The sequence below is a fragment of the Gadus macrocephalus genome, chromosome 15 (genome assembly GCF_031168955.1).
Source record: "Gadus macrocephalus chromosome 15, ASM3116895v1".
NCBI lineage: Eukaryota > Metazoa > Chordata > Actinopteri > Gadiformes > Gadidae > Gadus > Gadus macrocephalus.
In genome coordinates, this window is record NC_082396.1 from 18,642,237 (window position 1) to 18,664,012 (window position 21,776).

General features: G+C 45.1%; 2 protein-coding genes across 8 annotated transcripts in view; one reads left to right on the forward strand and one right to left on the reverse strand.

The window, feature by feature from the left end:
* nckap1 (NCK-associated protein 1) overlaps positions 1-14,463 on the forward strand; it is a 33,428-nt gene extending 18,965 nt beyond the window's left edge. For all 5 annotated transcript variants that reach the window (XM_060072734.1, XM_060072731.1, XM_060072732.1 and 2 more), the window contains 19 exons: positions 2,016-2,148; positions 3,065-3,146; positions 3,261-3,319; positions 3,566-3,711; positions 4,169-4,301; positions 4,557-4,676; positions 4,802-4,941; positions 5,391-5,522; positions 7,892-8,110; positions 8,247-8,377; positions 8,474-8,571; positions 8,857-8,950; positions 9,612-9,694; positions 9,800-9,880; positions 10,018-10,111; positions 10,852-10,968; positions 11,269-11,378; positions 11,803-11,892; positions 12,601-14,463. In XM_060072734.1, the coding sequence (XP_059928717.1) occupies positions 2,016-2,148; positions 3,065-3,146; positions 3,261-3,319; positions 3,566-3,711; positions 4,169-4,301; positions 4,557-4,676; positions 4,802-4,941; positions 5,391-5,522; positions 7,892-8,110; positions 8,247-8,377; positions 8,474-8,571; positions 8,857-8,950; positions 9,612-9,694; positions 9,800-9,880; positions 10,018-10,111; positions 10,852-10,968; positions 11,269-11,378; positions 11,803-11,892; positions 12,601-12,717 (2,179 nt within the window). In that variant the 3' untranslated portion in view covers positions 12,718-14,463. The remainder of the gene's footprint in view (positions 1-2,015; positions 2,149-3,064; positions 3,147-3,260; positions 3,320-3,565; positions 3,712-4,168; positions 4,302-4,556; positions 4,677-4,801; positions 4,942-5,390; positions 5,523-7,891; positions 8,111-8,246; positions 8,378-8,473; positions 8,572-8,856; positions 8,951-9,611; positions 9,695-9,799; positions 9,881-10,017; positions 10,112-10,851; positions 10,969-11,268; positions 11,379-11,802; positions 11,893-12,600) is intronic.
* Positions 14,464-15,379: 916 nt separating this feature from the next.
* Positions 15,380-21,776, reverse strand: part of plekha3 (pleckstrin homology domain containing, family A (phosphoinositide binding specific) member 3) — a 25,929-nt gene continuing 19,532 nt past the window's right edge. Inside the window, exons 15-16 of one of the 3 annotated variants that reach the window (XM_060072740.1) lie at positions 21,232-21,435; positions 15,380-16,466 (exon numbers count right to left, since the gene is read on the reverse strand). The gene's annotated coding sequence lies outside the window, so the exon portion shown is untranslated. Of the gene's footprint in view, positions 16,467-19,852; positions 20,457-21,231; positions 21,436-21,776 lie in introns of those variants that run through there. The other 2 variants (XM_060072739.1, XM_060072738.1) reach the window with 2 other exon arrangements.

Below are 21,776 nucleotides of genomic sequence, written 5' to 3' on the forward strand. Positions count from 1 at the left end.
CGGTTCTCCGGTACTCCGCTCAGTGGGGTGACGCCGGGAGCCGGGTTGCCGATGGGGGGTCTCCTCGGGGCTTGGCGGGTCTCGGCGCGCCGTCGGGCTGGGGCGGGTCCGGCGTTCAGGAGCTGGGCCACCTGCCAGTTCTCCAGCTGAAGGACCAGGTCGTCCACGGTGGCAGGGTGATGGTGGGCCAGCACGCGGCGGGCGTCCGGCGGGAGTCGCCGCAGGGTGTGGTCAATAATCACCCGGTCGACCGGGCTGGGGCCCTCTCCCGCTGTCAGCCACCGCTTCACCAGCCGGCTGTGCTGGGCGATCTGGGTGCGCACCGCTCCCTGCGCGTCAAACCGCCAATCCTGCGCGCGTTGTGCGCGCGCCGCGAGGTTGTGGCCATAGTAGGCCAGTATGGCCTGTTTGAGCGCCGGGTACTGGCGGGCGACGTCCGCCGGCAGGTCCTGGCTCGCCTGCTGGGCGGGTCCGGTGAGGAACGGCGCCACTATGTGCGCCCACTGCTCCTCTGGCCAGCCTTCCCTCTGTGCGGTCCGCTCGAAGACCTCGAGGTAAGCCTCCACGTCGTCTTACGGTCCCAGCTTCGTGAGGCGGCTGGTCGGGGCGGCGGTCGGCGCATCGCGGACGGCGTGCTGAGTCAGCCGCAGAACAGCTTCGCGGAGCAGGGCGAGGCTCTCGGTGGTCTCCCGCTGGTGTTGCTGGGCAGCCAATGCCGCGGCTCCGTCCGGGTTCTGCATGGTGGGGTAGTAGTAGTGGGAACGCTCAAGTTGCCTGCATTCTCCACCATATGTGGTATCCGGGAATGAAGAATGCGCCGGGATTCAGTGAAACACGTGGCAACGGTTGGTTTAAGCCGACTTCGGCGTTTATTTCAATAGTTAAACAGGACAAGGGTGCGCTCGGGCCTCCGTGAGCCTCAAGCCTCTGCAGTCCGTGCGTGTCTCTGCCTCTCCCGTCCATGCGTGTCTCTGCCTCTCTTATAGTGGCTCCGGGCCTTCCTCCTCCCAGCCGCCAGGTGTCCCCCATCCCGCTGATTGGGGGGAAGGACCCGGTGCTCTCCGTCGCCGGCTGGTGGGTGGGGGTGGTACACCCCGTCCTTCACGGTCCCATGGGACCGTGAAGGCCGAGGCTTCAGGGGCGGGATGCCACAACATATACACTGTATGTGTATCCGAACTTCCAATGTCTCCGTTAAATGCGCCTCTGAGATCCCCTTTACAGCCAGGTCCTGTGTTTGGGGCAATGTGATCATGCATCGGATTTCGCCCAAAAAGTAGCCAAGATGTACGGACCGGTTTGTGGGCAACGTCCCAGCAGACAGGCCTGCAGAGGGGGGAAGATGGCATGACAGATGGACACCTGTCAAGATGGCTAGGATTTGTTGTGACTTTAAATGCGCTAATTCCAAAAACTGAAAATAAGTTAATATTTGAAGTTAACCAAAGCAAGCCTTATAACCTTTCCTAGAATTACAAGAGAGACAATTCTGGCATTTATTTATGCAGTCAAATAATGATCTTTAAGTCAGGGATATTAGAAAGACAATACAAACAAACATTAGCTGTGTTACATTTAAATGCAAAAGAGAAACAAACAAACCCATTCACCGCTGTAAATCGCAATTTACTATAACATCATCAGGCAAGATCAGACAAAAGGCAGTACAACGCAGTTTTTTCCGTTATAACAATGCTGTAGTCGCTTATGGGACCGCAGTAGTAAACGTGCAGGAAACGTGACATGTGAGAGGGAAATTCTAAACACTAATTCATTCATTTTATGATAAGAGCAATATTTTATATCAAATCTGGTCACCGAAGACAAATTAAAATATCAGATGAAAATTAAATGTGTTTTAGTGGAGCCATATCCGATGTAATGCATGTAAATGCCTGGTGTTAAGGGGTTCTCAATCTCGGATCAGCAGAGCCTGGTTATGCCTGTGCTTTCACAAGATAGGTGCAGTCTGGCTTCAATCTATAAATGTAATATGTTTGTGTGTGTCTCCGCAGGCACATAGCAGAGCTGATATTCTACATGGAGGAGCTGCGGGCTCACGTCAGGAAGTACGGGCCAGTGATGCAGCGCTACTACGTCCAGTACCTGTCGGGCTTCGACGCCGTGGTGCTCAACGAACTGGTCCAGGTACAGACACTAGACTCACTCTATGACCTACAGTAAGGAGACCCTGGTCATGTTCTCTACCTCCTCCACTAAGAGACTCACTCTATGACCTACAGTAAGGAGGCCCTGATCAATGTTCTCTACCTCCTCCACTAAGACACTCACTCTATGACCTACAGTGATGAGGCCCTGGTCATGTTCTCTACCTCCTCCACTAAGAGACTCACTCTATGACCTACAGTGATGAGGCCCTGGTCATGTTCTCTACCTCCTCCACTAAGGGAATGCAGTACTCTGTATGTTCTTTGTAATGTTCTGTGAGTGGTACTTGCCTCTGTAATAATTTTCGTTAAGAAGGTATGATGACATAGTCCATGTTACCATAGTAACCAACATAAAATTGGATTTGGATATTGATGCTACTTTTCCCTAAAGGCCAAAAGGAGGCTTTAAAATCAACCAAAGGGATCTCACTTACATAATCAGAAGCCTATTTAGGATTTGTTGAGGTGGAAGGGAGGCAGTTTTATTGCTCAATTTCTGCAAACCCTTTCCAGCGGGAGGAAGCCTCAGACAGACTTATGGAGTGAGAGAAATCTAAATTTAGGTTGAATCATGCTAGTCGTCACTATGATAAAAAAAAAAATTGTGGTAATGATGACACCAAAGGGTCTCCTTAGTAATTTCATGGTGTCATGAGATGTCATGAATCACCATCACCATGAAATGCTTAGATGAACCGGTCTGCATCTACCAAATAAACTGTACAGATTACAGATAACAAACTGACAGTTGCCAGATGCTACCGTGCTTCAGCAATGACGGGGCATCAATTCTAGGTGAAACATGTGTATACAGCAGTGTGATGAATTGTATAGGTGTGTCTAACTCTCACTCTCGCTCTCGCTCTCTCTCGCTCTCTCTCTCTCTCTCTCAGAACCTGTCTGTGTGTCCCGAGGATGAGTCCATCATCATGTCCTCCTTTGTCAACACCATGACCTCCCTCAGCGTCAAGCAAGGTGATTGGTTATTACAGAAGGACATGTGTGTCCTCGCTCTGTATTTAGATGTGAGCCAGAGTAAGGGCAGGAGATTGTGTATTAGATTGTAAAGTGTTTTCTCTTTGTCTGCAGTGGAGGATGGCGATGTGTTTGACTTCCGAGGCATGAGGTTGGACTGGTTCAGATTGCAGGTACGCAAACCTTCATGCCTCCTTTTTGTTATGATTCCCTTCTAATCCAAAAATGTAAACTCTTCATTAGCTTCACTCAACTGTAGAGTAATTATATTATTCTATCTATTATAAATCTATAACATTTATTTGAATCAGAATGAGCACTGTTGGGCATTTATTATGAAAAAATATCACAAATGATATTCAATAAAAACAACATGAACCAGTAGATTTTTTTGAAGCGTTGCTGCTGTGCGCCCCCAGGCCTACACCAGCGTGTCCAAGGCCAGCCTGGGCCTGGTGGACCACAAGGAGCTGGGCAAGATGATGAACACCATCATCTTCCACACCAAGATGGTGGACTCCCTGGTGGAGATGCTGGTGGAGACCTCAGACCTCTCCATCTTCTGGTGAGATTCACATCGGACATGTTTTATTTGTTTGATCATTTGGATAACACGAGGATGATTGCTGTGTCGAAGTAGACGATGTCTACGTTTGTGTTTCTAGATGGCTCCTGTTAGGTAATGCGTAAGTAGGTAATAAAACACAACTAAGGACTTTATACCGCTGTTAATAACGATGATTAGATATTAGTTACTATCATCGTTATTGTTGTTTAACAAATGAATCTTTGAGCATATTATTTTTGCCAGAGAGCATCTGGTCGATGGATCTACTGAACCGCAGTCGTTATGATGAATTTTGAAGCTGTTAAAGGCAGAGGTGTCCCATTGTGGAAAAATGATGCGCACCAAGGGAACAGTAATGACTCATCATAATCGAATATTCAACAACACTTGAAAATATTCAATAGTACAGTTTGGCTCTCGTGTGATAACTTTTCTCGTGTGTGTGTGTGTGTAGTTTCTACAGCCGGGCGTTTGAGAAGATGTTCCAGCAGTGTCTGGAGCTGCCCTCCCAGAGCAGACACTCCATCTGCTTCCCCCTGCTCTGCACACACTTCATGTCCTGCACACACGAGCTCTGTCCTGAGGAGGTAACATACACACGAAGAGCATGACACACACACACACACACACACACACACACACACACACACACACACACACACACACACACACACACACACACACACACACACACACACACACACACACACACACACACACACACACACACACACACAGAGCGCGCGCGCGCATGACACTGACACATGCAGTGGATGAACACAGAGCAGCTGGATGCAGGTCGCCCACTCACTCTGCGGTTGTTGTCTCTCTTCCCTGTAAAGCGCCATCACATCGGCGACCGGAGTCTGTCCCTGTGCAACATGTTCCTGGACGAGATGGCCAAGCAGGCCCGCAACCTCATCACCGACATCTGCACCGAGCAGTGCACGCTCAGTGACCAGGTACACACACACACACACACACACACACACACACACACACACACACACACACACACACACTGTATTGTTTTCTACCTGCACTCGCCTCTCATTTATCCTCTGTCTCTCTTTCTCTTTCTCTCCAGCTGCTGCCTAAGCACTGTGCCAAGACCATCAGCCAGGCGGTGAACAAGAAGAGCAAGAAGGCAACGGGGAAGAAGGGAGAGCCGGAGAGAGAGAAGCCCGGCGTGGAGAGCATGAGGAAGAACCGGCTGCTCGTCACAAAGTCAGTCAAACACACACACATTCTGATGGTGTCGTCAACGTCAGACATACACATTCTTAATGATGGTGTCAACACACACACACACACACACACACACACACACACACACACACACACACACACACACACACACACACACACACACACACACACTCTGATGTTGTCATCAATGTCGGACATCCAAGTACAAACACATTCTTACTGATGTTTTAATCAATGTCATATTTATTGTTCATACAATACTTTTCTCTATTATCAATAACTTATAATACCAAAATAAATCCTTAAAAGCATCAATAATGTCAAACTTTTGGTCCAGAGGTGTGTTTTTTTATTTGGTCATATAGTAATTAATTTTGTAGATGGTTAAAGTAATGTATTTGTGTATAGTTAGTTTATTGTTATAGTAAATCAGTTTGAGTCATGAAGTCTTGTCCTCTGTCTTCCAGCCTGGATAAGCTCCACACAGCACTGTCTGAGCTCTGCTTCTCCATCAACTACGTACCCAACATGGTGGTGTGGGAACACACCTTCACCCCCAGAGAGTACCTCACTTCCCACCTGGAGATCCGCTTCACCAAGTAAACACACGCCCACCTGACAGCCCACAGCCCCACACACACGGGGAACTGACCCCACGCAGGGGGCGGGGTTTTGTAGCGCGCGGTCGCGTTCATTGCTTGTCTAGGGCTGCAGGATATATCGGCTATGTAAGATATATCGATATAATTTCCAAGGGGATACAAGATTTGACAATATCGTTTATATCGATATATGCGTTAAAATGGTCAGTTTCCGTCTCAAGCGTCTGTGTTTTCCTTGGAGACTGTGTGAGCGCGACCCCTCCCACTCTGTCCTTCCGATCGTGCCGCGTGCAAAGACGCCTCGTTCCCGCCCCCTCACAACACAACAAGCATGGAGGATACCAGTAAAGAAAACGAGACGGCGGCGTGAGACGAAATTTTATTAAAGAGGAGAAACAACGGCTCCATAATATGGAAATGGTTCGGGTTTAAAAAAAAACAGATGAGCTGTAGCTACAGGTTATCTGTAGAGTGTAGCAAAACCGTTCGACAAATCTGTTCCACAATTTACAGCAACGGCACAAAGTGCAGTATGAGGAATGCGTAAAACTCTGTGGCTGTGCTGCTGCATCACCGGCCGCGACAGCTTCTTCTGCCCCGAAACCAGGGCCGGCGTTCGACATAGGCACTTTCTGATGTACTGAGCACCTCAGTGATTTTTGTCTGTGTGTCCGTCTTGTCTTCCGTGTACGCCGTTTTCTTGACCTGCAAACCAAATTTACCCACGGGTATGAATAAAGCAACCTTGAACCTTAAACCTTAGGCCAGGGGTGTCAAACGTACGGATCAGGCCCGCGAACGGGTTTAATCCGGCCCGCGAGATGATTTTGTGAAGTGCAGTATTGTAAAAAAATATATATACATATATAATTTTTATTTTTATTTTTTTTATAAAAATCCTTCCTATCATTACATGGATTGCATTGACTGGCACTGATTAATTTGTTGTACATTGAACTACTGGACAATTGTGTGTAACTGGAAGTCGCTTTGGAATGTAACGTAAAATGATCTGCTATTTTTCAATGAAGGAAACTTCTGAATGTGTCCACTAGAAGTCGCAATAGCAATTATGTTAAGCAAGCAAACTTTATACCTGGGCTGAGCAGGGAGCAAGTATAAACAGGTAGTGCAGCTAGCCCGGAGCTACCTTGTCGTTCTGCCTTACACTTTCAACATTTTGCGCTTTGGCACTCTCATTGCCCCAAAATGTCTCTGTCAAAAAGACGAAAAGTGGACACAGAGTGCAGAGTTTTCCAAGAAAAATGGTCATCGTCCTTTTTATTCACGGAAGTAAATGGGAAACCTGTGTTTGGTGTGCTCACAGCATGTTTAATTTTACATAATTATGCCATATTTTTACCGGTCCGGCCCACTTGGGAATAGATTATCCTCCATGTGGCACCTGAACTAAAATGAGTTTGACACCCCTGCCTTAGGCGATCGCCTAGGGCGGCAAATGTATTGGGGGCGCCCTCTGGTGGCGCCCTTAATTAATTAATTAAATTATACTAAACAAGCGAAGTGAAACCAAACATGTTCCCAAATGGAACGGAGAAGGGAGGGGGCGGGGGATTAAAGTTAGGGCGCACTGAAACCCTCACCGTAGTACGCAGGACAATGCGACGAAGCCATCTAACCCACTCTAGAAAATATCGAGATATATATTGTATATCGCCATTCAGCCAAAAAATATCGGGATATCATATTTTGCCCATATCGTGCAGCCCTAATATCAGCCTCACTGTTGGCCTATTGAGTTTAGCCCTGTGATAATGCAGGATTCCGAGGTGTAGACTGTTTTAACTTGTACTGAATTGATCAGTGATACACTTTCATTTATTTATTTGAATGTACTTTATTTAAAGTTATGCTGTTTGTGGGACCTTGTAGCTTCAATTGTGCTGACAAAAAATAGACCAGACTCGCAAAAATATACTCGTGTAGCAGCTTAATTTACTACTGCTGCCGGATTCTGCGGTAGACCTGTCCGGTGTATTTGAACCGTTGCACACGCATTTGCGTCTCCCTCATCAAGTTAACACGACACACATAAAAGAATGCACACGTGCATTCTTAACCTCCCCTTTCGGCCGGCACTCGAATATTGTTTCTTATTACTGTAAAACAACACAGCATGCACATTCAGGGATGCCATGCTGCTCATAGAACCAAGTGCAAAGCACCAATTATTGCTAGATTTACCCATTCCCTTATAAAACAAAGCTAGGATAGGATTCTACACAACTAAGTACTTTTTGTAGGTGCACCAGGACCTACGACATACAATAAGTGCTTAGGAATGGTTGGGAGGCGGAGGCTATGCAGACTCTAGGTGAACTCTGAACCCCCCCCCCCCTCTGCAGGTCCATCGTGGGGATGACCATGTACAACCAGGCCACGCAGGAGATCGCCAAGCCCAGCGAGCTACTGACCAGCGTGCGCGCCTACATGACGGTGCTGCAGTCCATAGAGAACTACGTCACCATCGACATCACCCGCGTGTTCAACAACGTTTTGCTGCAGCAGACGCAGCACCTGGACAGCCACGGGGAGCCCACCATCACTAGCCTCTACACCAACTGGTGAGGCGCTCTGAGCCCACATTGGCTGGGCGCTTTTCCTTTTTGTGCGATGCAGCTTGCACACATAGGCCAAAACCAGTTGGAACTGGGTCTGGTTACATCAGAGTCTTAAGTGCGTGTGTGTGTCCTCCCGTAGGTACCTGGAGACGTTGCTTCGCCAGGTGAGCAACGGCCACATCGCCTACTTCCCGGCCATGAAGGCGTTTGTCAACCTGCCCACGGAGAACGAGCTGACGTTCAACGCGGAGGAGTACTCCGACATCTCCGGTGGGTTCTGCTGCCGCTGTGTGGGGTCTCATCTGGCGGTGTGTTGCGGTGTGTCTTAGACACTAACGCTGCGCGTGTGTGTGTTTATTTGCTCAGAGATGCGCTCCCTGTCAGAGCTGCTGGGGCCCTACGGTATGAAGTTCCTCAGTGAGAGCCTGATGTGGCACATCTCCTCACAAGTGGCTGAACTCAAGGTACGCTCACACTTGAACGTAAACACACACACACACATTGGAGTTGACGACTTCTAGCACTTGAAAGAAAAAAGTGATGACAACCATTTGGCTTAAAATGTAATAATAACCCCTTTGGGCTTCTGCTTCGAAATGTACTTGTTGCTGTTTGTTATTGGTTGGAGACGTGTTGTGTAGAAAGTCCTGCCTCAGCTGTTGGTGAGGTACAAAAGGTCATTTCGCCCCCCCCGGGATTAAAATTGGCTTGTTGGAATTGTGTGTTTGTGTTTGTGTGTGTGTGTGTAGAAACTGGTGGTGGACAACGTGGAGGTTCTGACCCAGATGAGGACGAGCTTTGACAAGCCAGAGCACATGGCGGCCCTCTTCAAGAAACTCTCCTGTAAATAATGTGCTGCAGACTGACAACACCCCCCCCCCCCCTCCCCTCCCCTCCCTTGGGAGTGACTTTCACAGGAAGCCAGAACACCATTTCACTGTTTCTATTTTTAGCTCCTCCTGCTGTTGCGTTCCGCTTATTATTTCTAGCCTCTTCCGTTTTGAATATCACCTCCAATCTTGTACTTCCTTTAGCCAAAACGGGAGCAAAACTGCTTACACTGTGACTTGAGTTATTATGTTTTGCTCGCCGAGGCTTTGCTTAAGATGCGCATTAATTCCCGTTATTATTTATTTTATTATTATTTAACCAGGCAAAAGTCTCACTGAGATTCAGATCTCTTGTTCAAGAGAGACCTAGCCAAGAGGACAGAAAGGAACAGACAATACATATGTTCCATACAAACAAAAGACAATTAAAAGAAAGTTTGGGGATTGAAAGTAAGGAGTTATACACGGGTACAATGTCTAATAAATCCTTAAGTTATGAGCCAAAGGCATCAAATGAGATCAGTTCTGATCGTTTTAAGTCTTTCAGGAGGGTGTACCCTAATTAGGTGACAGTCACTGTTTGCCGTCCAGCTGGTTTGTGTGTGTGTGTGTTGACTACTGGGACTGCTGCTGGTGAGCTAATGTGTGTGTGTGTGTGTGTGTGTTCGTTCCAGCTGTGGACAGTGTGTTAAAGAGGATGACCATCATCGGCGTCATCCTGTCCTTCCGCTCCCTGGCTCAGGAAGCTCTCAGAGACGTAAGACACGGAGCACGTTTCTCAAAGTCCACTCTCTTGTTGAAAGTTGTGTGTTTCTGTACTCTCACCCGTTATCATATGTATCCCTCTCCCTCTCTCCCTCAGGTGCTGTCCTGTCATATCCCATTCCTGGTCAGCTCAGTGGAGGATTTCAAAGACCACATCCCCAGAGAGACAGACATGAAGGTATGAAGACACACACGCACACAGGGACACACACACACATACACAAAGGGACACATATACACGGGGATAGACAGCCAGACTCCACTCTTCCAATATGACCCTCCCATCTATTTTGTGTTCTCCTTGTCTCTGTGTAGGTGGCGATGAATGTCTACGAGCTGTCATCAGCAGCTGGCTTGCCCTGCGAAATTGACCCTGCGCTGGTCGTGGCCCTGTCCTCACAGAAAAGTGGTAAGACACACACACACGTCCATATCCATTTCCACGGCCCTCCTCCTCGTATTCCATGGTTCAATTTGCAAAGTGAGTACTGCAACGCAGTTAGGTCAGCCGTACTTACACTACCGTTCAAAAGTTTGGGGTGAAATGTCCTTATTTTTTAAAGAAAAACTCATTTTTTTCAATGCAGATAGCATTCAATTAACTAGAAATCGTATTTTATTGTTTATTGTAGGGTCCCCATTATCTGTCACAAAAGTGGGACGAGCTAGTCTTCCTGGGTTCCACACAGAAAGACACAAAACATAACAATACACAAGATACAAATCTTAATTCAGTTAACAATGATAATCTAAAAGCAGTAAATTCAATCATCAGAAATTATTCAGAAAAAAGTTATTCAGTCATGGGTATTACCGTACAATAGTTACCGGTATTACCGTACAAAAGTTCTGGTCTACACATTGTTAATTTGGTAAATTACTATTCTAGCTGGAAAGGGCTGATTTTGAATGGAATATCTACATTGGTGTACAGAGGCCCATTTCCAGCAACCATTATTCCTGTGTTCTAATGGTACATTGTTTAGCTAATCGTGTTAAAAGGCTTATTGATGATTAGAAAACCCTTGTGCAATTATGAAAAATTGTCTTGGTGACTCCAAACTTTTGAACGGAGGTGTAAGTCAGCTGTGTAGGTGGCTTTAGATTCTTGAAAGAATGAATCTGCAATGATCTGTCGTTCCTCTACAGAGAACATAAGTCCAGAGGAGGAGTACAAGATTGCCTGTCTGCTGATGGTATTCGTGGCCGTTTCCATGCCGACGCTAGCCAGCAATGTCATGTCCCAGTACAGCCCTGCCATCGAAGGTAGGTGGCCGTGCGGACCGCTAATAAATGGTTATTTTCTAATGTATTGACGTTATGACACACATTGAGCACCACGTTATACTGTTTAAGACCATGTTAAGTGGCAATCAGGCAAGCAGGAGTGCATTTATCTATTCGGTGTAGCGTAGCTCCTATTAAGAAGTAATCTGATCCTTCAGGAGAAGATCGGATGACTAGAATAGAATAATAAAAACAAGCGTTTGAAGGCTTTTAAGTGAGTGGGAGGGAAATGATCCCCCTGCTTGTGAGAGTAACGTAGTGCACTTGCGCCCCCTGCAGGCCACTGTAACAACATCCACTGCCTGGCCAAGGCCGTCAACCAGATCGCTGCGGCTCTCTTCACCATCCACAAGGGCAGCATAGAGGACCGCCTCAAAGAGTTCCTTGCGGTAAGACCCCCCAGTATCCTCCTACCATCCATCTTCACTCATATATGGAGAAGAACTACCAATATTTGTAAATAATAATTTATTGTCTGCATGCCCTGCCTTCAGGTGCTATTGCTCCGTCCCTTCACAAAAACACACTTTGAAGAAGTGCTATTTGAACATGTGTGTTTTTCATAAGATTTGATTTGACATTTTTATTTCAGATATGTAAGGAACATGTCATCAAATGACAGAAACAAAAACAATGCTCTATTTTTCCTTTTCTTCCTTTTCTTTCTTAACACATTTGAAAAGGAGTGGGAAGAAGTATACACTTGTTTAATCCCACCCCCTTTCATTAAATCATACAATGATTATAATCTACTACCTGTTTCCTTTACTTAAATTAAACTTGCAATTAATTAACTTGTGTGTGTGCGTGCAGCTGGCCTCATCCAGCTTGTTGAAGATTGGCCAGGAGACGGACAAGATGACGACCCGCAACAGAGAGTCAGTGTACCTGCTGCTGGACATGGTGAGAGCAGCACACGATATAGTCCACCTCTTATACTGACTCTTCAGCTTGGTTTGGATGAAGGTTCATAGTGGCTTTTTTGTTTTGTTTTTTTTAAAGCAAGATTAAGTGCAAAGCAGCTTTTGTTAATAAAGGCTTTAGAAATAGGAGGAAATGTGAACAAAGCAGTCAAGCGCTTTCTTCCGTTATGTGAAAACAATAAATAAATAAAGTGTAGAGGGAAAGAGAATGAGATTAATAATACTGGTCAGGTTCGCCATGGATTCAGAGACTCTACTTTTTCAAAAATTCTCCTCAATGACACACACATGGTCAGTGTGTGTGTCATTGAGTCTAAACCAAGATGCTCACCGCGTTGGTTTGTGTTGCCGCCTCCCTCAGGCCCTGATCATGTCGTTGTTATTAACCGTTCATCAATGGGGACCAAGGTTTATGCTCGCTGCTTTTTGCAATGCTGAGCACCTAGCTCTGCTAGCAGTGTGTCGTGGACTCCGCCAGTTGTCACTTCAAGAAAGGAGGGTCATTGTGTCGGGGTTGGTGTTGGGGTTAGACCAGTGGGTTTACGTGTAGACACCCTAGGGCTGCTCGGCTACAGCAGCGCTGTAGCCGAGCAGCCCTAGGGTGTCTACACGTAAACCCACTGGTCTAACCCCAACAATGGTCGCGTCCCTGTGGGCAACGGGCCCCTAACGGCTTGTTGTGTTTCAGATCGTCCAGGAGTCGCCCTTCCTCACCATGGACCTGCTGGAGTCGTGCTTCCCCTACGTGCTGCTGCGTAACGCTTACCACGCCGTCTACAAGCAGAGCATCAGCGCCAACGCCTAGATGCACCCGCACGCACGCACGCACGACAGGCCCGCCGGGCGGACACACACACACACACACACGCCCCCGCAACATCAGGCTCACAGAAATACACAAAACAGCCTTAGTGCAATTTGTGTGGCAAAAAAAATAGGAAATGCGACACACGCACTACACACACTCCATACTACTACTACGCCAGCCAATGGCACGTTTGAACACTCTGACCCCACTCTGACCCTTCCACACTTCATTTTACTACATGGAACGATCGCGACGGCAGGAGAAGGGGGGCCGCCTCTACTAGACCCCCACGCCCCCGAACACACACTCAAAGACACACACTACCATTCTGTGTACAATGGGGCGTTGACACGCAACTTCATAAACACACTGTTGACAAAAACATTGACCCACTAAACGACCCTCAACAGCACACTGACAAGCTATTAATGCGAACTCCCCCTGAACACTGAGTCCCACACAGAGCTATATGCAGACACTACACAAACACACACATTTTACACGCCCAACGGCGTATTAAAGCGGGCGGGCGCCTTGGTGTGGAAACGGTAACACTAAAAAACAGCTGGAAATGAGTTAGGGGGATCACGATCTTTGTTGCCAAGGGGACCATGACCATAGCAACGCGTATACCTTAACCATAGCTGGTTTAAAATGAACAAATATATAAATATAAATATATATATATAGTTGAGAAACTAAAATATTCCTTTTACTTTTCTTTTTTTGAATTGAGGTGTTCAGATCTCAACTGAAGACTTGCTCGTGGTTTTGGATTTGGATGATTTTATTATGTGAATGGGTGTGATGATGTGACGTGGGGGTTATGCTTTTATTTTGAAGAGTGTAATGATTCCTGTATTGATAATGAAAGACTTGTTGCTTGTAACTGTACCGTATGTAAACACATGCACATACACGCACACATACACACGCAGACACTAACTTACTGAGAACACTAGAAGTACACCCGTACAAACTCTTCCGAAATTTCATAGTGAGCATACACATTTGTTGTAACATGGTGGTTTTGTTTTTCTTTCCTTTTTCTAACTAGTAATAACTTTTGTGGGTAAAGGTATGATATCTGTATTCTGCTTTGATGTGAACTAAACATGTCTGTTTTTACTGATTATGTTTTTGTTTTTATGATGATGATAAATGATTAGCCAAATGTGTCAAAACTCCAAACTGTGTACCAGGGCCTCGACGCGACGTGTGTTATGGGGTGATCTGCCTGGTGGTTGGCGATACGGCCATAGTGATGGTCCCGACCATCTGGGGGCCTGCTCCTTCACTACACGGCCCAGATTAGGCTGAGAAGAGAATACAGGCACTTTGTGCCTGTATTTTGTTTGTGAACCTTTGCTGACGTCTGACGCGTTGCTGAGCAGGTGACCTGCGGGCTCGTGTTCAGCCCAGTCTAGCGTCACCATAAGTGTCGATATTATTTTTATGATCAAGCGTAGGGTGGGGTTGTGTCTAAGCATCACTGCTAATGCAACATGTTTCTTTAGCAGGGGCTCAGCCCTCTGTTTCTAAAGGGAGGGGAGCACACTGCAATATTTTTACATGCATTTAAAAAAAGAAAATAGTGGTTTAAAAGTGTTTTGCATGTATTGCTTTTTTTTTTTTTTTTTTTAAGAGTTAACACTAAAATCAATCTTAATAAATATTCTGTTAAAAAAAAAATAAAGAATTTGTTTAGGTGTCTTGCACATCACTCAAATATAACTTATTTGACCCATGGTTTGTGATTGACAGAATCCATACAATCGACAACATGCAGACCAACACCTGAAATGTCCAGATGGCTGATGAGTTTGATGTGAGCCAGTAAAAGATCGACTCATCGACGCAGACAATGGCTCTTTTCAAAGTCCAAGACCTTGTGGGATCATGTCATCCGTTTCACAGTTTCCATGTTGGGGAGAGCAGGAAAATAAGCTTTTCCTGCTCTTCCATGCTGAAATTATTCCCAGAGGCTGGACGGGTGTCTAGGAGAGCACAGACCCCTCCCCCTCCCCCATTGCACCTATTTGGACACGACTATTAACCACCGGCTTGATAAAAACAGACGGGCTGGTACAGAGTTAATGTCTCTACATTTTGGTCTGCTTTTAAATAATCGTATGCATGGCAAGGGCTACAAACAGACGCCCTAATCCATGTCATGTGTTGGTCCTCTACTGATGGTTATTTTCTTACATGACATCTGTCCGCTGATTGAAAGCTTGCTGTTCTCATTCTAAAAAACATAACATTCCATAGTGGTGTTTAGTAATCTGTACACTTACTCCAGATCTAACATTCATTTTCTATGCCCACGATACATCAAACTCGTTGGGGACGCAGTGAGTATAGTTCTAGAAACTGAATACACATGAAACGCCAATTACATGCTGTGCTGAGGGAATACAAAGTACTCTGTTGATGTTGGGGTATTTAGTTCAGTGGGGGGGGGGGGAAGGGGGGAGTACTCAAGGAAAAGGTACAATTTCCCAAGAACATCTTTGAAAATAAAAGTCCTCCACCAAAGGGTTCTCTAAAGTTGTATTTGGTATTTGATATAAAACCATGTTTACTTACTCACATGAAGATCCTATTTCACCCTGACTTAAAAAATACCTTGCCCTCAAAAAGTGTATTGAATAAGAAAGACTTGGTAAATATTTTACATTTCACAGGTAAAATACAAGCAGGACAGTAAAATAAAGTCAAAAATTTAAGTGAAGTGAAACACAAGTAGCTCAACATTGTACTCGCTGTACAACTACAATATTGTTAGCAAAAAGGTTTTCCACCCCTGCTTTTGGGCAGCCGAGTACATGCCTTTGTATTCTCCCTGCTTAACACATAGTGTGTGATGTTTCTACTGCAGTATACTGTAAGGGGGTGAAAACATGGACACATTATACCATTTGATGTGGTTGCTGTTTTCTCAGTCTTTTAACCTGTCTCTTGGATTCTGAATGTGTAGTTAAATGACAAATAAATGGGTTTATCTTTGAGTTTGAATTACCAAAAAAAAAATTACATTGTAGTGTGTCATTCACTGGATATATTCCCTAAACGTGCTATGAAATGCAGAAAAAAAAATACAATTATTTATTTGTAATTTACACTTAAAAAGAAAAGCGTATATATTTGTTACATGTTTCTATGGTTATGACAATAGTTTATCTAAATAGAAAAAAATACAAGAAAGGCCACAGGAAAAAAAGATGAATATGCTGTGTGTGTACACACTTTCACTTTCCCCCTAACTCACGGTTGACTACATTTATTCTCTAAAAACAATCACAACTAAATGCTTTGTAGTTCTTAATATTTATTGGTTTCCCGTCAGTCTTTGTAGAATCATTGAGGCCGTTTGCTACCCTGCAGCATAGTTAGGCCCATTGATTTATTCGATATACAGGGGACGATTCTACAAGACAGAAAATAAACACAATGAGTAGCTCCATCTAAAAGAGAAAAGGTGTACATTTTAACTAGTTCATTGTCTCCTGGCTACTGGCCAAACTGAATATGTCAATAATAATGATGGCGCACTTGTGGCTGATCTGGAGTCTGATCTACTGCCAGTGCAGAGACGGTGGCCCTTAAAGTTAAGTTGATGAAGGGTGGAGCTAGTGTGATGGTGATGATGATGATGATGATGTCATCGCTGGTCGCTCAGTCTTGCGGTGGTGCGGTGTCCTGGTCTTCCTCAGGTAGAGAAGGGTCCGGCTGGGAATGCTTGCCTAGGCACACACACACACACACACACACACACACACACACACACACACACACACACACACACACACACACACACACACACACACACACACACACACACACGCATGCATGCATTCATGCAGCAGAAACAGACACAGTAATGGAAAAAGACACACAGAGAAACAGGCAAACACACAGATGTACACACACACACACACACACGCACACCTTTAAGGCATTAAGTGTAGCCGTGGCGCTACTATCAGAATGATGTTGAAAGCCTTTAGCTCCAGTGTTCATGAGCCCTTACGTCTCTGCTGTCTTCCAGATACCGTCATAGTCGTCCTTTATAGGAATCTGTTATTTTTTTAGGCATGACGATAACCACCAAAATAACCTCTACATCGCTGCGCATTTCCAACATATCTGTTGTTGCTTTTGTCTCGTAATGTCATGTTCATATCAAAGTCCACATTCAGGCTGCCAACCATGTAACAGAAATTACATTAATACGTTCTTACGAGTCGCATAATTAATAATTTGTGTGCCCAATTTGTTCCATAATCCCCCCTGTAGTGTGTGGCTTATCCATGAGGTAAGAAGGCAGGTAGATGGTCAAGAATGTGTGGGGCAGTGCCAGGAGCCACAGCCCCAGCAGGGGCCTGGCCCCCAGCAGGGGCCCTCTCTGTCTGGGACGCAGCCACAGGAACAGGAAATGTCTGCTCCTAAATCCTCCATCAGTACAGATTAAAGTACCGCAGGGAACAGACTGTACTCTCTAGAGAGAGAGAGAGAGAGAGAGAGAGAGAGAGAGAGAGAGAGAGAGAGAGAGAGAGAGAGAGAGAGAGAGAGAGAGAGAGAGAGAGAGAGAGAGAGAGAGAGAGAGAGAGAGAGAGAGAGAGAGAGAGAGAGAGAGAGAGAGAGAGAGAGAGAGAGAGAGAGAGAGAGAGAGAGAGAGAGAGAGAGAGAGAGATTGGAGCAGCATAGTTCATGGACTGTAATCTTTTTGAAATAGTTGCTTGTAATTCTTTTTTGTAAGTTTTAAATTGTGCTCCAAATAATAATAAATTATAGTGAGTGATAATAAATTATATGATGTAGATAGATAGATAAATATGCAGAAAGATATGTAAATACATAAACTGATTGATTTATTGGTCTATCTATGATTTGTAGAATATTTTCCATACCTCCAATCATAACATTCAGTGGAGTACGCATGTTTGACCAGACCAGGCTGATGACAAACCAGTTTGCATCAACAAACCAAGGCCATGTGGCAATTACATCAAACTGTGACACACTAAAATCAAAGCAAGTTGGAGCATGATCGACCGACCATTGCAGAGGAAAAAGGTCTGCAGTGAATAAATAAATAGCAGTTTTCCTCAGCTCCTTCCAGTGGGGGACGGCCGTTCTGCTGAAATCATCTCCTGGTGAGGTGTGACGTGCGTTTGTTGGACAGTTACAGGGGGAGCTAAGGGCACGACCACTTCCAATAGTTTGTGTTTAAACCAACCCACACACACGGAAGGGGAAGCTAAGGGAACCAAAGTAAAGTAATGGGCAGGTTGTGTGTTAATCTGTGTGCGTGCGCTTGTGCGTCCGTGTGTGCGTGCGTACGTGCGTGCGTGTGTTTGTGCTCGAGTGCTTGTTATGGAATAAGGAATAAAAACAGGTTTCCAGGGTTGCAATAGGAAAATAATCTACATTTTAACATATAGCTTTATTTAGTGTCATTCTGTCATCTAATGATTTGACTAAATCCGTTACCATAGGGATTTGTAAAAATCACTTATTTGTGCCGAAACCTGCCTAAGAGCAGGTTATCTACTATTGTGCGCTATCGCCACAATAGTAAAAGCTATTATAGATATATATATTATATTAGAGCTGTCAAGCGATTAAAATATTTAATCGTGATTAATCGCATTAATGTCATAGTTAACTCACGATTAATCGCAAATTCTTTTTCTATGCTAAATATCCCTTGATTGTTTTGTCCCATAATTCTTCTAATTTTAATTCTCTTATCAACATGGTGAAGTGCATCGGCTTGTCTTGTGCAAATGATTTTTTATTGATAACAACATTGGCATATACTGATCAAAACAGGACGATACAAAAAAAGAGCCTATAGTGCAATTAAACGACTGCTTTGAACAAATGTAATTTGAACATAGCAGTCAGGCTACAGTTTTTTTTTTTTTTTTGTGAATAAAATATTTACGTTAATCGCGCGATAATTTTTTTAACGCCGTTAAAATTGGTTTGCGTTAACGCCGTTAATAACGCGTTTAACTGACAGCTCTATTATATATATATTTTTGGATAAGACATTATTGTATAAAGTACATTTGGCGATTGCCGTGTATATGTGTATACAGCTAAATATCAATGCATGTTGACCCGCATTGATCCCAACCTCTCAAGTGCTATAACCAGTGATAGATTAAAATCGTTTAGATTTGTGGCTGGAGAGCACTCAAACTAAAGTCTAGGCAGCATCGGCCCAACAAAGTGATTTAGACAAATGATATTGGTATAGTGTATATAGTGAAGCCAGCAGAGTTACAATGGTTTTATCACTCAGAGCGGGAGGGTCTTTTGGCAAACAGGGGTAATTCATCCTGAGTAAAGCTCCACTAAATCACTAGTAAAAAATCTCTGGGCCGGGGGTTTCTACGCCTCCTTAAGGAAGTGCTCTACCCAGGGGGGAGGAAACACAGACCATCGCAACAACGTAGTACATCAAGACGAGAAATCAGGACTAAATCAAATGGAAAAAGATCTGGAGGAAAAATCCACGCAATAATCAACACAATCAGCACACACACGCTTTTGGATTGTCAACATAGGTGACATGTGTGGTTGAATAGGAGACAATGGTTTCAGAGTTGAGAACCTGTTGAAGTGTGCCCAAGGGGCCGCTCCACTACTTGGAGGTACCAGGCCCTGGTGGTGGAGTAGAGTGGGGGGGGCATTCAGGTGCAGCAGGAGACATGCGGACACACTGTGGAGGGGGACCGTGAGACCCTAAGGTCAGCCAGCCCTGCAGCGATGGGGCGGTCTGAGAGGAGCCCCCCACTGCTGTCTGCAGAGGGGGGCGCATCTGACAAAGCCTGGGTAGGAAAACTCAGATGAGTGCGTGCGTGTGTGCGCGGGTGCATGGGTGCGTGGGTCCTTGTGTGTGTGTGTCTGCCCCAGAGAGACAGTGGAAGTATGTTGGTGAAGGATAACGTTAAACAGACTCTTTATTTTAATGTTTCTGTGCTAAATGAGCCAGAAGTATAACCGGATAATCTGATAATCCAGTCCCACCACACCATGTCCTACATGGTTAAATGTAATTTAAGGTAGCAAATGAACTAGAATAAAACAAATATCTATTATTAAGACATCCATAATATGTATCTCAATATTATTCACTTTATTCACAGCAACTTCTTCAACAAGCACAATTTCATCAGATCACCCGTAGGAGTAGCTTCAGGAATCCTTTTGAGAACACTTTTGTGTAAAAATGTGTGTGCGTGTGTGTGTGGGGGGGGGGGTAAATATATGTGTGTGTGTGTGTGCGTGTGTGTAAGAGTGGGGGGAAATGTGCGTGTGTGTGTGTGTGTGTGTGTGTGTGTATGTGTGTGTGTGTGTGTGTGTGTGTGTGTGTGTGTGTGTGTGTGTGTGTGTGTGTGTGTGTGTGTGTGTGTGTGTGTGTGTGTGTGTGTGTTTTTATGTGTGTTTATGAGTGTGTGCATCTGGCATGCTTATGAGTGTTTTTCCCCACATTTCAAAGACATCATTGTTTGTTGTCAACACACAGAGTCTGGTGTGCTTATTGGGAAAGAGACATTGGGATGGATGGAGCACAAGGAAAGAGGAGAGAGAGACAGAGAGAACAGAAAGGCATCAAGGGTTCGAGAGAAGGAAAAGCAGGAGTGTGCGTGAGGTAGAAGGTAGCTATCGGGAGACGGAGCCCGGACTGGAAACGTCCTCTTTATGGTCACATGACAAGTCTGAGAAAGACAGAGAGAGAGCGAGGAGGGAGGTATTGGCGAGACACAGGCGTTACCGCGATGCAGACAGATGAGAGAGGCGGGGGACAGAGAGACAGAAGAGAGGTTAGTCTGTTGCTCGTGGTGTGTTGATAAAAGAAGAAGAAACCTTTTTATGTAGGCCTGTGGGTTCAGTTTTGAAAGCATGATATTATTAAGTTATTTATTCAAATCACAAAAGAAACCACTGGTGGTGTAGTTTAAAAAATCATTGATTCTCAAGTGTAATACATTTCCTCTGGGTTTGCAGGGTAACTTTGAGGATTGCTTTGGCAATTGTGTAGAAAAACACTCAAGTGTTTATCCCTCAAAGGTATTAATTGTCAGTTGTCTATAATCACAGCCTGAGATTATAGATAACTGACAAATAATACTTGATACTTTTCACAGGCTACTTATGGTTGTTGACATGGTTCGGCTTATGGCCCTTTCTCAAAGGCATTCGGTCAATGTGTCACTGATTCTGTCATCATGTTAAACACAGTGTGGTTGGTCTGCATGCCTTCACTTGCCTTCCATGTGGGATCTAACCCAATAAAGAGAAAGCGTAAATGTCTTTATTCCTTTATTTATTACAAATGTATGTTCTGCAACTGATCATTGCTGTGATAGGTGGCCATCATCTCTCCTCCCTTAAAAGCACTTAATTTACAACAGTATCCGTAGCCATAGACAACAACTCAGAAACGTTGTGCCACGTGTGTGAATGCGTTTGTTAAATCTTAAAGGTATTTACCCCCTGAACTGTTGCTGTCTGCTACTCCTCTCGCTTCATTGGCCAAAAGCAGCACTGTCTCATTCCCATTGGCCTCCTCCGGCCCATTGTGATTGTCCCACAGAGCAGGACTGCCATAAAGCTGTGCTGTGATGGGACTCATTTGGCCGTCAGTCTCACAGACGTCTGGACCGAGAAGATGTTGTTCCACCCCCATCTGAAGCTCTGGAGAGAGAAAGTAGTCCCTGGTAGAACAATGCTACCACTTCAAGTAATAGGCTGATACTCCACTGCAGGTTCGAGCATAATAGTCTGGGGGCTTGGGTGCTTAAAGTCGCCCTGTCGTCATCTCGTTGTGATCATGATAACCAGGATGTTCATTGTGGCTTTTGGGGGGGCATGCTGAACACAACAACTACTACAAAATAATGAGAGGCTGCTCAGTGCAGAGCCAATGGGTGGAGCTCAGCCTGCTTAAACTCTAGGTCCAGCTCCACCTCTAGGTCCAGCCACGTCCCAACCCAAAGGCATTAGTTTGACTCAAATTTGTAGCGCAAGTTCGAGAA